The sequence below is a fragment of the Oncorhynchus masou genome, chromosome 13, assembly GCF_036934945.1.
Source record: "Oncorhynchus masou masou isolate Uvic2021 chromosome 13, UVic_Omas_1.1, whole genome shotgun sequence".
In the NCBI taxonomy this organism is placed as follows: domain Eukaryota; kingdom Metazoa; phylum Chordata; class Actinopteri; order Salmoniformes; family Salmonidae; genus Oncorhynchus; species Oncorhynchus masou.
This window is the reverse complement of record NC_088224.1, coordinates 18,137,692-18,150,114: the sequence shown is the minus strand read 5'-3', so window position 1 is coordinate 18,150,114 and position 12,423 is coordinate 18,137,692. Positions and strand designations below refer to the sequence as shown.

The 12,423-nt window shown below is 42.6% G+C and overlaps 1 protein-coding gene across 5 annotated transcripts; it reads right to left on the bottom strand.

Annotated features, from left to right (window-relative positions):
* Positions 1 to 139: 139 nt before the first annotated feature.
* On the bottom strand, positions 140 to 10,060 carry sgo1 (shugoshin 1). Of its 5 annotated transcripts, none has more exons than XM_064983098.1 (12): positions 9,941 to 10,060; positions 9,616 to 9,772; positions 9,197 to 9,402; positions 8,817 to 8,849; positions 7,281 to 7,333; positions 7,054 to 7,124; positions 5,957 to 6,883; positions 5,416 to 5,715; positions 5,184 to 5,321; positions 3,268 to 3,453; positions 1,044 to 1,227; positions 140 to 729 (listed from the first exon to the last, which is right to left on the bottom strand). In XM_064983098.1, the coding sequence occupies exons 2-12, from the start codon at positions 9,758 to 9,760 to the stop codon at positions 594 to 596; spliced, it is 2,379 nt and encodes a 792-aa protein (XP_064839170.1). In that variant the 5' UTR covers positions 9,761 to 9,772; positions 9,941 to 10,060; the 3' UTR covers positions 140 to 593. The 5 variants fall into 5 exon arrangements, with proteins under 5 accessions (XP_064839170.1, XP_064839175.1, XP_064839172.1 ...); XM_064983103.1 differs by having other exon boundaries at positions 1,044 to 1,161; XM_064983100.1 differs by having other exon boundaries at positions 5,957 to 6,862.
* Positions 10,061 to 12,423: the final 2,363 nt, after the last annotated feature.

Here is a 12,423-nt window from a genome sequence, read left to right as displayed (position 1 = left end):
ACCTGTTCACATTCCACTTGGAGAACACACTTGTCACTATGGTTGTGACTTGTGACAGAATTTTCACGCAGACGCTCTGTCTTATCACGATCATTGAGTCAAATGTGTTCATGACAATAACGACTCAGCTGAATAGGAATTATGGATTGAAAGTTTATTATAAAATCAAAACATGTTACATGAAAACAGGGTTATGTAGAGAATACATATTCAAAGATCTTGAAAAAGCAAGCTAAAAATACACATACTGCATTTACAACAGCGAACTGAATACAACCAGATGAAGGTACATGTTGTGGGTGACGTCTTCCCAGAATATTGATCTAATGTTGCCCTCTATGGGTGGCTAACAACAATCCATACAGTCATCGAGATAGAGAACACATTTTTGGGTGATTTGATTGAATGTCACCAATGCCCATGATGATTTGGCTAAATTCAGCATATGAACAACAAAGAATCGACACAAAGCTGTCCTCCATTTCATTGGACAAAAACAATTAACATGTGGGACACTGACGTAAGTATTCACAACAAAAAATCCTCTCAAACTAACTTGAATGGGTAAAACGTGTGTTCAATGTGAAGACATGTCAGCGACATCCCACAAATGACTCGTTGTATTTCTCCAACGACAGCCGAGTCTTCACGGACTTCCTGGGTTTCTGTTTGAAGACGGGAGAGAGGAGGAACTTGGTGTCTGTGAACCTGTCTCCACGTCTCAGTTTCCTGGCGGACAGCAAATAAGAGCGAGATAAGAGATGGTGGTAAAGAGAGAGATTCTCATCAAAAATGACTGGCATGAGCAACACTGGGGCATTACAGAAACAATAGGTTATTTATCGGTTTCCACATTGTGTACTGTTGCTTTGGCCAGCGCAAATTAGTTGCTGCTGCTTTCACTCGTTCATTTAAATTAATGGGAGAGTGTTACGCTCTGTAAGAGTTACATGTTGTCATTTTCAAAAAACATTTGAGCAGTAAACCAAGAAAGAATCTCACACATTTCAAAAATTCCCCTGGAATTCCACTTTAATACTCACGCGTGCAGCGATGGCTCTTTGTAGTCCACTGTCATCGTGGACCGCCTCTTGCGGCCGGGGACAGGGGTGGGACATCGGTCTGAAGGGCGGGAGCTCTTTAAAGAGAACTTCCGATAGGCTGCAGGGGTAAGATTGGTCACATCACTCAGACTGAAGCCCCGCCCAGTTCTGACACTAAGCCCACCTGTGGTGAGAGGACAAAGTGAGTTTTCAGTGCAGAAACGTTGGGAGGAAAGTATCAAGTTTAGGTAGATATTGACAGTAGTGAAACATTGGTTCAGACAGTGGTGGAGGAATGAGATGAGAGATTAAGATACCGCCAAATATTGTTCAGAGAAGAACACTGCTCATGTTTAACATATACAGTACCAGTCAAAAGTTGACACACGTACTCATTCCATGTTTTTTTTAAATAAAAAACAACAACTATTTTCTACATTGTAGAATAATAGTAAAGACATCAAAACTATGAAAAAACACATATGGAATCATGTAGTAACCAAAAACAAAGTGTTAAACAAATCAAAATCTATTTTATATTTGAGATTCTTCAAAGTAGCCACACATTGCCTTGATGACAGCGTTGCACACTTTTGGTATTCTCTCAACCAGCTTCACGAGGTAGTCACCTGGAATGCATTTCAATTAACAGGTGTGACTTGTTAAAAGTTCATTTGTGGACACAACAGTTGTGCTGTGACAAGGTAGGGGTGGTATACAGAAGATAGCCCTATTTGGTAAAAGACAGCTCATATTATGGCAAGAACAGCTCAAATAAGCAAAGAGAAATGACAGTCCATCATTTCCCTAATACATGAAGGTCTTATGTTTCTTAAAGTGCAGTCGCAAAAACCATCAAGCGCTATGAAGAAACTGGCTGTCATGAGGACCGCCACAGGAAAGGAAGACCCAGAGTTATCTCTACTGCAGAGGATAAGTTCATTAGAGTTAACTGGCTGTCATGAGGACCGTCACAGGAAAGGAAGACCCAGAGTTACCTCTACTGCAGAGGATAAGTTCATTAGAATTACCTCTGCTACAGAGGATAAGTTCATTAGAGTTAACTGGCTGTCATGAGGACCGTCACAGGAAAGGAAGACCCAGAGTTACCTCTGCTGCAGAGGATAAGTTCATTAGAGTTATCAGCCTCAGAAATTGCAGCCCAAATAAATGCTTCACAGAGTTCAAGTAACAGACACATCCCAACATCAACTGTTCAGAAGAGACTGCATGAATCAGGCCTTCATGGTCAAATTGCTGCAAAGAAACCTCTACTAAAAGACACCAATAAGAAGAGACTTGCTTGGGACAAGAAAAACGAGCAATGGACATTAGACTGGTGGAAATCTGTCCTTTGGTCGGATGAGTCCAAATGTGAGATTTTTGGTTCCAACCACCGTGTCTTTGTGAGATGCAGAGTAGGTGAACGGATGATCTCTACCTGTGTAGTTCCCACCATGATGCATGGAGGTGTGTGGTGTGAGGTGCTTTGCAAGTGACACTGTCAGTGATTTATTTAGAATTCAAGGCACACTTAACCAGCATGGCTACCACAGCATTCTGCAGCGATATACCATTCCATCTGGTTTGCGCTTAGTGGGACTATCATTTGTTTTTCAACAGGACATTGACCCAATACACACCTCCATTCTGTGACAGGGCTATTTTACCAAGGGGATTGATGGAGTGCTGCATCAGATGACCTGGCCTCCACAATCACCCGACCTCAACCCAATTGAGATAGTTTGGAGCACAGAGTGAAGGAAAAGTAGCCAACAAGTGCTCAGCATGTGTGGGAACTCATTTAAGACTGTTGGAAAAGCATTCCTCATGAAGCTGGTTGAGAGTGTGCAAAGCTGTTATCAAGGCAAATGGTGGCTACTTTGAAGAATATAAAATAAATCTGTATTTGTTTAACACTTTTTTTGGATACTACACGATTCCATGTTTTACGTCTTAGTTTTTGATATCGTCACTATTATTCTACAATGTGCGGCAAGTAGCCTAGCAGTTAGAGCCTAATTTAATAAAGATTGAATAAAAAATTATAACAATAAAATAAAAATAAAATAAATGTTGAAAACAGTATAAATAAAGAAAAACCCTTGAATGAGAAGACGTGTCCAAACTTTTAACTGGTACTGTAAGTGTAGTGTGAAAGAATAAGAGGACACTGATTTAGCATCATTCATTAACATTCCCTAAGCAGCTAACCGGACTGTACCTGTCCTCTTGCATGTTTTGGGGATGTGTGAGATGTGGTTCTGGGGGGTGCTGCTGGTCGGTATCCCAGGAGACTCACGGGGGGAGTCCCTGAAACCAGACAGGACATTGCCGATCCTCATCATCTCCTCCTCCACTCCTGGAGTGACAGGAAGCAGAGCCTCCTCTTTATCTTGTCTGTGTTGCTCTAGAACACAACCACCATCATCATTTACAACTTTTCACTTGTGTCCCAAATGGCACCCTAATCCCTATATAAAGTTCAAGTCAGAAGTTTGCATACACCTTAATACATGTAAACTCAGTTTTCACAATTCCTGACATTTAATCCTAGTAGAAATTCCCTGTTTTAGGTCAGTTAGGATCACCACTTTATTTTAAGAATGTGAAAATGTCAGAATAATAGTAGGGAGATTTATTTATTTTAGCTTTTATTTGTCATCACATTCCCAGTGGGTCAGAAGTTTACATACACTCAATTAGTATTTGATAGCATTGCCTATAAATTGTTTAACTTGGGTCAAACGGTTCAGATTGCCTTCCACAAGCTTCCCACAATAAGTTGGGGCAATTTTCAGTTCTGTTCTAAGTTCTGTTCTGCCCACAAATATTCTATAGGATTGAGGTCAGGGCTTTGTGATGGCCACTCCAATACATCGACTTTGTTGTCCTTAAGCCATTTTGCCACAACTTTGGAAGTATGCTTGGGGTCATTGGTCATTTGGAAGACCCATTTGCGACCAAGCTTTATCTTCCCGACTGATGTCTTGACAATGTTGCTTCAATATATCCACGTAATTTTCCTCCCTCATGATGCCATCTATTTTATGAAGTGCAGCAGTCCTTCCTGCAGCAAAGCACCCCCACAACATGATGTTGCCACCCCCGTGCTTCACGGTTGGAATGGTGTACTTCGGCTTGCAAGCCTCCCCCTATAACCTCCAAACATAATGTTCATTATGGCCAAACAGTCGCATTTTTGTTTCATTAGACCAGAAGACATTTCTCCAAAAAGTACAATCTTTGTCCCCATGTGCAGTTGCAAACCATAGTCTGGCTTTTTTTTGGCGGTTTTGGCTTCTTCCTTGCTGAGCGGCCTTTCAGGTTATGTCGATATAGAACTTGTTTTACTATGGATATAGATACTTTTGTACCTGTTTCCTCCAGCATCTTCACAAGGTCCTTTACTGTTGTTCTGTGATTGATTTGCACTTTTCGCACCAAAGTACGCTCATCTCTAGGAGACAGAACACATACCCTTCCTGCGCGGTATGACGGCTGCGTGGTCCCATGGTGTTTATACTTGCGTACTGTTGTTTGTACAGATGAACGTGGTACCTTCAGGCATTTGGAAATTGCTCCCAAGAATGATCCACACTTGGAGGTATATCATTTTTTTTCTGAGGTCTTGGCTGATTTCTTTTGATTTTCCCACAATGTCAAGCAAAGAAGCACTGAGTTTTAAGGATGGCCTTGAAATACATCCACAGGTACACCGCCAATTGACTCAAATTATGTCAATTAGCCTATCAGAAGCTTCTAAAGCCATGACATAATTTTCTGGAACTTTCCAAGCTGTTTAAAGGCACAGTCAACTTAGTGTATTTAAACTTCTGACCCACTGGAATTGTGATACAGTGAATTATAAGTGAAATAATCTGTCTGTAAACAATTGTTGGAAAAATGACTTGTGTCATGCACAAAGTAGATGTCCTAACCGACTTGCCGAAATTATAGTTTTTTAAAAAGTAATTTGTGGAGGGGTTGAAAAACGAGTTTTAATGACTACAACCTAAGTGTATGTAAACTTCGGACATCAACTGCATATAGTGCACTACATAGGGAATAAGGTGCCATTTGTGATGACGCCTCAGTCATGGCAATAGACTATCTACCATTCCTAGCATGTCCACTTACCTGGGTGTCCCTCAAGACCCTGCTCTGCCATTGGACCAGGACTGTCAACAAAGACACTCCCAGGTGTTTCTGGGAGTTGGACTTCTGTCTCAGGGACCTCAGCGGGCCCAGCTGTGGGACTGGCCTCTACTCTGGTGACTGGATAAACACAGGTGATAAGCAGCAGATACAACACATGACCTATCCTTTCCTATAACTGCACGTATAAATCTGTACATTGTTCATTGCTCACCACGTGACAACTGTCGTTTAGGAGGGGGGACGTTCTCCTTGTCTCTGGCTGCTTTATAGGGCCGTCCCCTGCGAGTGGGGGTGGGCTTGGCCTGCTCTGGGTGGCCCTGTGTCTTTCGTACGCCACGGCTTTTAGGAACGTAGGGACCACCCTCTAACTCAGACAAGCTAGCATCTAAGGCAACATCCATGGCAACCAGAGACAACGGCTGTATCCAAATCGAGCTCTGGCTCCTTTCTGGTTCCTCCTTGAGTTGTTTGTCAAGGACCACAGGGGTGGAACAGACCTCCATTCTGGTTGCTAGACACAGGAGATGAACAACTATTTAAACAGATACAATAGCTTATCCTCTTCTATATCAGAATATGTGGAAACCTATAGAAAAAGCCCTCATATCTACATCTGTGCCTACTATAATTTTATGCTACCTGGACACAAGGTGAAGATTTACAGCAATGCTTCAGAGCAACCATCAAGGTACCTGATTAGTAATTGCAAAGACAGTCATCCTAATTGTCTACGTTAACAGTTAAATGCTCACCATGTAACAACTCTGGTTTGGATGGGGGGCCGTTCTCCTTGTCTGTAGCTGCTTTGCAGGGTCGACCCCTGGCTCTAAGAGCGAGGGCAGGCTTGGCCCGGTCCCGGGGGCTCCGTCTCTTCCGTTTCTGAGGAACGTAGGGGCTGTCTTCTGACTCAGAAGACGAAGATGAACTAGACTCAGATGACGACAGAGTCCTCTTCGGGTTCTGTTTCTGTCCCCTCTCCACCTCCTGTATGGGTGTGTCTCGGGGGTTATCCTTGGGTCCGCTACCCTTGAAGGGGGTGAGGTGTACCCCGTCCTCGCAGTCAAAGTCAAAAGTGTCATTGAATCCCTGAGATGTGTTGAGGGAGGTGTTGAGAGGTGCAGCAGAGGCCACCCTGGTTCTGGACCGTGTGGCTGAGCGGTCCCGGCTCTTGGACCGGGCTCTGGGTTTAGAGGTCTCCCAGGGTTTCTTCAGAGGGGGGCGGTCCGGTTTGAGGCCCCTCTCTTGCTTGCGTGCAGCCAGTTCGGGCTTAGGCCACGGTGGATGGGCCTGTTGTTGTTTGTTCCGGGGTTGCTGCTGTTGATATGCTGGTTTAGCCGGGGGCTCTGGGGTGAAGTGCTGCTGGAACTCCTCTGAGCCAATCGGATTGCCTCTCTCCATCTTCACTTCCTGTATGTGGTTCTGGCCTCTCCTGGCGTTTAGAACCAGGCTCTCCACTACGACCTCAGTCTTTTTCTGTATGAGAGATTCTGGAGGGGCGCTGTGGTTCTGCTCATAGAACGAGGAACGGCGCCCTTTCCGCACATGCTCAGATCGCCTCCTTCTGCCTTCCACCCGGCGACCTCTCACAGCCACTGTCTTTGGCAACGCCACTTGCCCGTCACTTTCGCTTTGTCCCACGCCTTTAGGAAACTGAGGCTCTGAGAGAGGGGAATGAATGTCTGTCAACAACATGGGTGGTTCATTAAAAGTGACACATCCTAACAGACACGCACATTGTTGTTGTGATTTTCTGTCTAATTATCCAAAGTAATGTCACAATTCTGGAGTGAAAGCCCTAACAGTTCAAATCTGTAAGAATGCTTTGTCTGGTAAATGTCATTTCATATACCTGAGCTGATGGGTGAGAGTGGAGCTTCGTCCTCCACAGGATCTTCCAGAGCAGCTTGGCTTTGAATTCTCCTGCACAAAAGGAACAAAAAAGGGAAAAGTTTCAGGGAGGAATTGATGACATTCACAAGGTGACAGATGGGATGAAGCACACTGGACATTAAACAGTGGCTCTTTGACTGTGAGAAATATGATGCATTCAGTTGATATGATATTTGAATAGCTCACCTGGAGGTGTCCACTGGATTTGGTGGTTCAGCAACGAGCTGTGCAGGTCCAGTCTAAGCCGCGCATGCGCGTGCACGCACACACACACGAGGGCAGAGGAAAGGAAGTGAACAACTTTGTGATGAAAAACACCCATAGCAGTTACTCATAGCAGTTACTCAGTTACTCTTTGACCCAATCAGTTATTCAGGCTAAAGGTCGACCAATTATGATTTTTCAACGCGGATACCGATTATTGGAGGACCAAAAAAGCCGATACCAATTAAATCGGACGATTTTTACATTTATTTGTAATAATGACAATTACAACAATACAGAATACATCAATAAAATCTATTTATCCTCAAATAAATAATGAAACATGTTCAATTTGGTTTAAATAATGCAAAAACAAAGTGTTAGAGAAGAAAGTAAAAGTGCAATATGTGCCATGTAAGAAAGCTAACGTTTAAGTTCCTTGCTCAGAACATATGAAAGCTGGTGGTTCCTTTTAACACGAGTCTTCAATATTCCCACTTAATAAGTTTTAGGTTGGAGTTATTATAGGACTGTTTCTCTCTATACCATTTGTATTTCATATACCTTTGACTATTGGATGTTCTTATAGGCACTTTAGTATTGCCAGTGTAACAGTATAGCTTCCGTCCCTCCCCTCGCCCCTACCTGGGCTCGAACCAGGAACACATCGACAACAGCCACCCTCGAAGCAGCGTTACCCATGCAGAGCAAGGGGAACAACCACTCCAAATCTCAGAGTGAGTGATGTTTGAAACGCTATTAGTGCGCATCCCGCTAACTAGCTAGTCATTTCACATCGGTTACACCAGCCTAATCTCGGGAGTTGATAGGCTTGAAGTCATAAACAGCATTGCGAAGAGCTGCTGGCAAAACGATGGTAGTGCCTACCATCGCTCAGTCAGACTGCTCTATCAAATCATAGACTTAATTATAACATAACAACACACAGAAATACGAGCCTTAGGTCATTAATATGGGCGAATCCGGAAACTATCATCTCGAAAAAAAGACGTTTATTCTTTCAGTGAAATACGGAACGGTTCCGTATTTTATCGAAAGGGTGGCATCCATAAGTCTAAATATTCCCGTTACATTGCACAACCTTCAATGTTATGTCATAATTACGTAAAATTCTGGCAAATTAGGCAGCCCAAACTGTTGCATATACCCTGACTCTGCATGCAATGAACGCAAGAGAAGTGACACAATTTCACCTGGTTAATATTGCCTGCTAACTCGGATTTCTTTTAGCTAAATATGCAGGTTTAAAAATATATACTTCTGTGTATTGATTTTAAGAAAGGCATTGGTGTTTATGGTTAGGTACAGTCGTCCAACGATTGTGCTTTTTTTCGCAAATGCGCTTTTGTTAAATCATCCCCCAGTGTTGCATCGATTATATGTAACGCAGGACACGCTAGATAAACTAGTAATATCATCAACCATGTGTAGCTATAACTAGTGATTATGATTGATTGTTTTTTTATAAGATAAGTTTAATGCTAGCTAGCAACTTACCTTGGCTTCTACTGCATTCGCGTAACAGGCAGTCTCCTCGTGGAGTGCAATGAGAGGCAGGTGGTTAGAGCGTTGGACTAGTTAAATGTAAGGTTGCAAGATTGAATATCCCGAGCTGACAAGGTGAAAATCTGTCTTTCTGCCCCTGAACGAGGCAGTTAAACCCACTGTTCCTAGGCCGTCACTGAAAATAAGTGTGTTCTTAACTGACTTGCCTAGTTAAATAAAGATATATAAAAAAAAATATATATTTTTTTTTAAATCGACAAAATCGGCGCCCAAAAATACTGATTTCCGATTGTTATGAAAACTTGAAATCAGCCCTAATTAATCGGCCATTCCGATTAATCGGTCAACCTCTAATTCAGGCTGCTTCATACCTGTACATTACTGGCCTGCGCCTCCTGATCTTTGAGCCTCTTCTTGAGCATGAGGAGGTGGAGGAAGAGGGCCTGCTGCTCCCTCTTCATCTGTAGGATGATACCGTTGGCCTGCCTCACCTTCTCCTTCTCTGCCTGCAGGGCCAGAGCCAGTGCTTTGTTATTGATCTGCACGTTCTTCAGGACAATTGGCTTCACGTTGCCCGCTGTAGAGAGAAGATGGAGCTAGCTGAGATATACTCCTCTTCAAAGGTTAACCACCATATGAGTTGTGAAATTACTATAGTAGCTAGCTAGATAACTAGTAGGTATACCTACGTCCAATTGACCAGATTTTAGGTTGTTAACTACCATGATGCTTAAGTTTACATTACCATCTTCAACATGATACTGGTTGGCGTATTATGTGAATATTTTACCACTGGTTCTGTTGATCCTTTTGGACCGTCCCCTGTTGCCTGCAGAGGCGCTTGCCAGGCGTTTGTTCCTCTTCTCAATCATCTTTTCTTTGATGTCACCCAGGCTTTGCTGGAAAGACTTCTTCTGGCCCCGTTCCCTCACCATGGCTGTACGTAACTGGCAGAACACAAGAGAGTATGACATGTCTACGTTACACCCGTCCTCGGGGTTGAATGTTGTTGTTGATCTGCTACGCTAGCTACTCCGCTAGCAGCGTCTCCATTGCTAATACGTGGAATAAACTGCGTAAAATCACATATACTGACGTTTTAAATGTTGACTTACCTCCTCAGTTATAAACAGTACAGTGAAATGTAATTAGAATCAGTATATTTCACAAGAAATTATCATAACATAGTCAAATAACTAGCCACAAATCCGTTCTCTACTGGTTGACTTTCGAATTCTGCGCTGCGAGTGCTGATTGGTGGGAACTGGGACGCGTCATTTCCTATCATCTGAAATGCAAAACTTTACTTTTCCACTAGGTGACACCAAAGCCATGTTTCTCTCTCTATACTCTTTCAATGTCTGTATATTTGTTGGTGTGTGTCTGAATGCATGCGTTCGTATACAGGAAGAAGGGAAAATAAAAATAACTGATGGAACATATTTACCAAGGACAGAAAAATATACAATGGCCCAATTACAGTATAATACTACTTTGACAGATAATTTCAGAGCACCACAATGATTATTTAAAAGTCGACATTGGTAATTGCCTGTTGGAATAATAATGATATGTGAATATTGAAAGGTAATGTGTTTACAGGGGCGGGATGAAGTTGATTGTTATGTTTCTCAGTATAAATCTATCAATAGATAATATGTAATTCAGTTATTTACTTATTTGATATTCATCAAGTTTTTGGTTGAATATTTGTTACTTATTCCAGCCCACCTGAATGAGTGGATAAAGAACCACAAACAGGCCATGTGGGCAGACCATAAACTTACATTTGACCATGTAAATCTTTGACATAGGCAAATTCTCTCTCCCTCTCTCTCTCTCTCTCTCTCTCTCTCCCTCTCAATGTTCAATGTAAGGGCACTATTGGCATGGGATACATATGGCAACATATGGTAACATTGCCAAAGCAAGTGAAGTAGATAATAAACAAAAGTTAAATAAACAATACAAATTAACAGTAAACGTTACACTCACAGTAAACATTACACTCAAAGTTCCAAAAGAATAAAGACATTTCAAATGTCATATTATATCTATATACAGTGTTGTAATAATGTGCAAATAGTTAAAGTACAAAAGGGAAAATAAACAAACATAAATATGGGTTGTATTTACAATGGTGTTTGTTCTTCACTGGTTGCCCTTTTCTTGTGGCAAAAGGTCACAAATCTGTGGTATTTCACCCAGTAGATATGGGAGTTTATCAAAATTGGGTTTGTTTTGGAATGGAATTCTGTGTGGATCTGTGTAATCTGAGGGAAATGTGTGTCTCTAATATGGTCATACATTTGCCAGGAGGTTAGGAAGTTTCCACCTCATTTTGTGGGCAGTGTGCACATAGCCTGTCTTCTCTTGAGAGCCATGTCTGCCTACAGCAGCCTTTCTCAATAGCAAGGCTATGCTCACTGAGTCTGTACATAGTCAAATCTTTCCATAAGTTTGGGTCAGTCACAGTGGTCAGGTATTATGCCACTGTGTACTCTCTGTTTAGGGCCAAATAGCATTGTAGTTTGCTCTGTTTTTTTGTTAATTTGTCAAGTAATTATCTTTTTGTTTTCTCCGGATTTGGTTAGGTCTAATCTCTCCCTCTCTTTGTCCCCATGTTCCGCCCATTTGTCTCCCCTTTCCCTCTCTCATCGCTCTGTTTCTTTCTCTCCATTCCTCTCTCCATCTCTCTCTCTCTCCCTCCCACTCTCCATCTCTCTCTGCACCCCTGTTCCGTTGTTCCTTTCTCTCTCTGCTCCCAGTGCCGTAAATAGTAATTCCTTACTGCTCGTGTTCTGCTCAATAAACCTTCCAGAAATAATACTTTCAATGAAATACCAAGTCGTGATCTCATTTACTTTCCCCCGAATGAGTCAAATGGAGCAATTGTATCTTGACACACAGAGAAGCACTCCTTGTTCTGCATAGCAGCAGGGTACCTAAACAGACCCACCTATGGTGAGGCAGGAGGAGCTTGGCATCAATCAGGTCCGAGTAAATGTCAAAGACATTGAAAGGACTGACAAGAGAGTGGTTCAATGCTAGGGTGGGTTAGGAATAAAGGTGTTGCAAGGATCACACTTCCCTGCCAGTTTCACCATGACCTCAGTCAGCGCTCACAAAGCTGTGTAGCATCCAGAGATGCATGTTCTGGGCTACAAGTCGGGTGTCTGCCTCACAGATTTTCAATGATAATGCTGCACTTAGGGTACATTGTGGTGCATACGAGAGAAGGCAATGCTGTGTGGACATCGAATGTGCATGGATATGAATGTTCACCACATTGGGCAACAGGGACTCCACGTACTGTAACTACTTTCACAACATTGTGTCTCTTCACAGATCATACATTATCTTCATGACATTGCTTCACCACCATTTACACAAGAAACTCACAACACAACCAACGGTACACATTCCATTAGACATCATCGCATTGCAGAGGAGACATTGCTGTAATTTTTCGGAAAGGCCATGTAAATGTTATGGTTGCCACATTCACTGTCACAGTGGGAGACCACATTCATTGTCACAGCGGAAGACCACATTCACTGTCACATTGGGAGACCACATTCACTGTCACAGCGGGAGA